The 1,512-nt window shown below is 39.5% G+C and overlaps 1 protein-coding gene across 1 annotated transcript in view; it reads left to right on the forward strand.

The window, feature by feature from the left end:
* LOC116701840 (CMRF35-like molecule 5) overlaps positions 1-1,512 on the forward strand; it is a 13,915-nt gene that overhangs the window by 1,197 nt on the left and 11,206 nt on the right. The window contains exon 2 of the mRNA XM_032535849.1: positions 202-208. Within this exon, the coding sequence (XP_032391740.1) occupies positions 202-208 (7 nt within the window). The remainder of the gene's footprint in view (positions 1-201; positions 209-1,512) is intronic.

Below are 1,512 nucleotides of genomic sequence, written 5' to 3' on the forward strand. Positions count from 1 at the left end.
TTATTACGACGACAGAAGCAAAGAAGAACAGATACTCCATCCATGATGACAAACAGAAACGAGTCTTCACAGCGACCATCTCTGATTTAAGTCGTATGGATGCTGGGAAATACTGGTGTGGGGTTACCAGAAATGGAAAGGATATCTACACTGAAGTATTGCTGGAAGTAGGACAAGGTACGTACATATGTAAATAAGCCTCATTGCTAAATTTCCACATTGACAAGTTTTTAGTTTGAGTTTATTTGAACATTTAAAGTTTTTGAACATAAAAAAAAATGTACTTATTAGCACAATCTTTCAAATTTGAAAGTCATTCTAAAAGGAACAAACATTTTCCATGTTCAAAAGGAGTAGGAAGAAGTTGATAAACAACTTATCAAGTCCGACCCCCTTTCTCTACTTTTATCCTTTAGTAAATCTTATTCTTCAGTTATTTACACATTATTATTTACACATCATAGACACAGATGCATACATACACAAACACTTATAAACCCTCTTTTTTTTTTTTTTTTTCTTTCTTCTACTTTTTATACCATCTATAGCAGATTACATAACACAGCCATACTAGACTTAGTATATAGACATGCTAGTATGTAGATACACTAGCATATGGACACACCAGCATATAAACATACCAGTATATAGACGTATCGGTATATAAGTATATTAATAAATAGACATACCAGCATATAAATGCCAAGAAAGTAAGTCAATGTGGAATGTGATTGACAAATGTAAGTATTATGATGCACTGTGAGCTTGTGGCGTGCATCACCAGGGTGACTGAAACAACAATCAAGTGAAGATGGTGAGTAGAGCCGGTATAAATACTGGACTTGTTTGTAGCTGATGACTGGTAGGTGTGTGCGGCGGGAGAAGTGATGGTGGGATGATGAGCAGGTGTGCGTAGTCAGCTGACTGGCGCAGGCAGGAGGCGAAGGGGGAAAAAAAGGACACAAAAAGAGGCAGGGCAAACAGAAAAACTGACAGGAGAGCATCAGGAAAAAACAAAATAGAAAACAAAACAGAAATTCACAGCCAGCCAACCCCAACCATCACACTTTTATCGAACAATACTTCTCCATTTTATGTCAGTAAATGTTTTAAAGCCAATACTTTTACATTGTAATATTGTTTATTTGCAGGGGCGGATTCAGTCATTTTGAGGCCTAAGGCAAACACAGGTATGGGGCCCTCCACAACCCTTGTTCTCCCCCTTTTCAGTCCTTATTTATCTGAGAAAGACGTGCTCTCTGTCTGACAGCTGTTTTGGCCAGAGTGCTGGATCATCTTCAATCATAACACATTGATTAGGGTGACTGCTACTCACGGGGTCTAGTTGCTGAGTATTATGTGTGTCACCATCTTCGTCATTGCCATAGTTATCATCATGGACAGTGAAAGCAGCAGTTCCGTAACCATCTCCATTCGAAGGATCCTGTAAGGTTGTCTTGTACGTAGCCCCCCGCATCGCTAGAGCAACCTGGGCTGACGCTGCCGGTGGGT

Source organism: Etheostoma spectabile, chromosome 2, assembly GCF_008692095.1.
Source record: "Etheostoma spectabile isolate EspeVRDwgs_2016 chromosome 2, UIUC_Espe_1.0, whole genome shotgun sequence".
Classification (NCBI taxonomy): domain Eukaryota; kingdom Metazoa; phylum Chordata; class Actinopteri; order Perciformes; family Percidae; genus Etheostoma; species Etheostoma spectabile.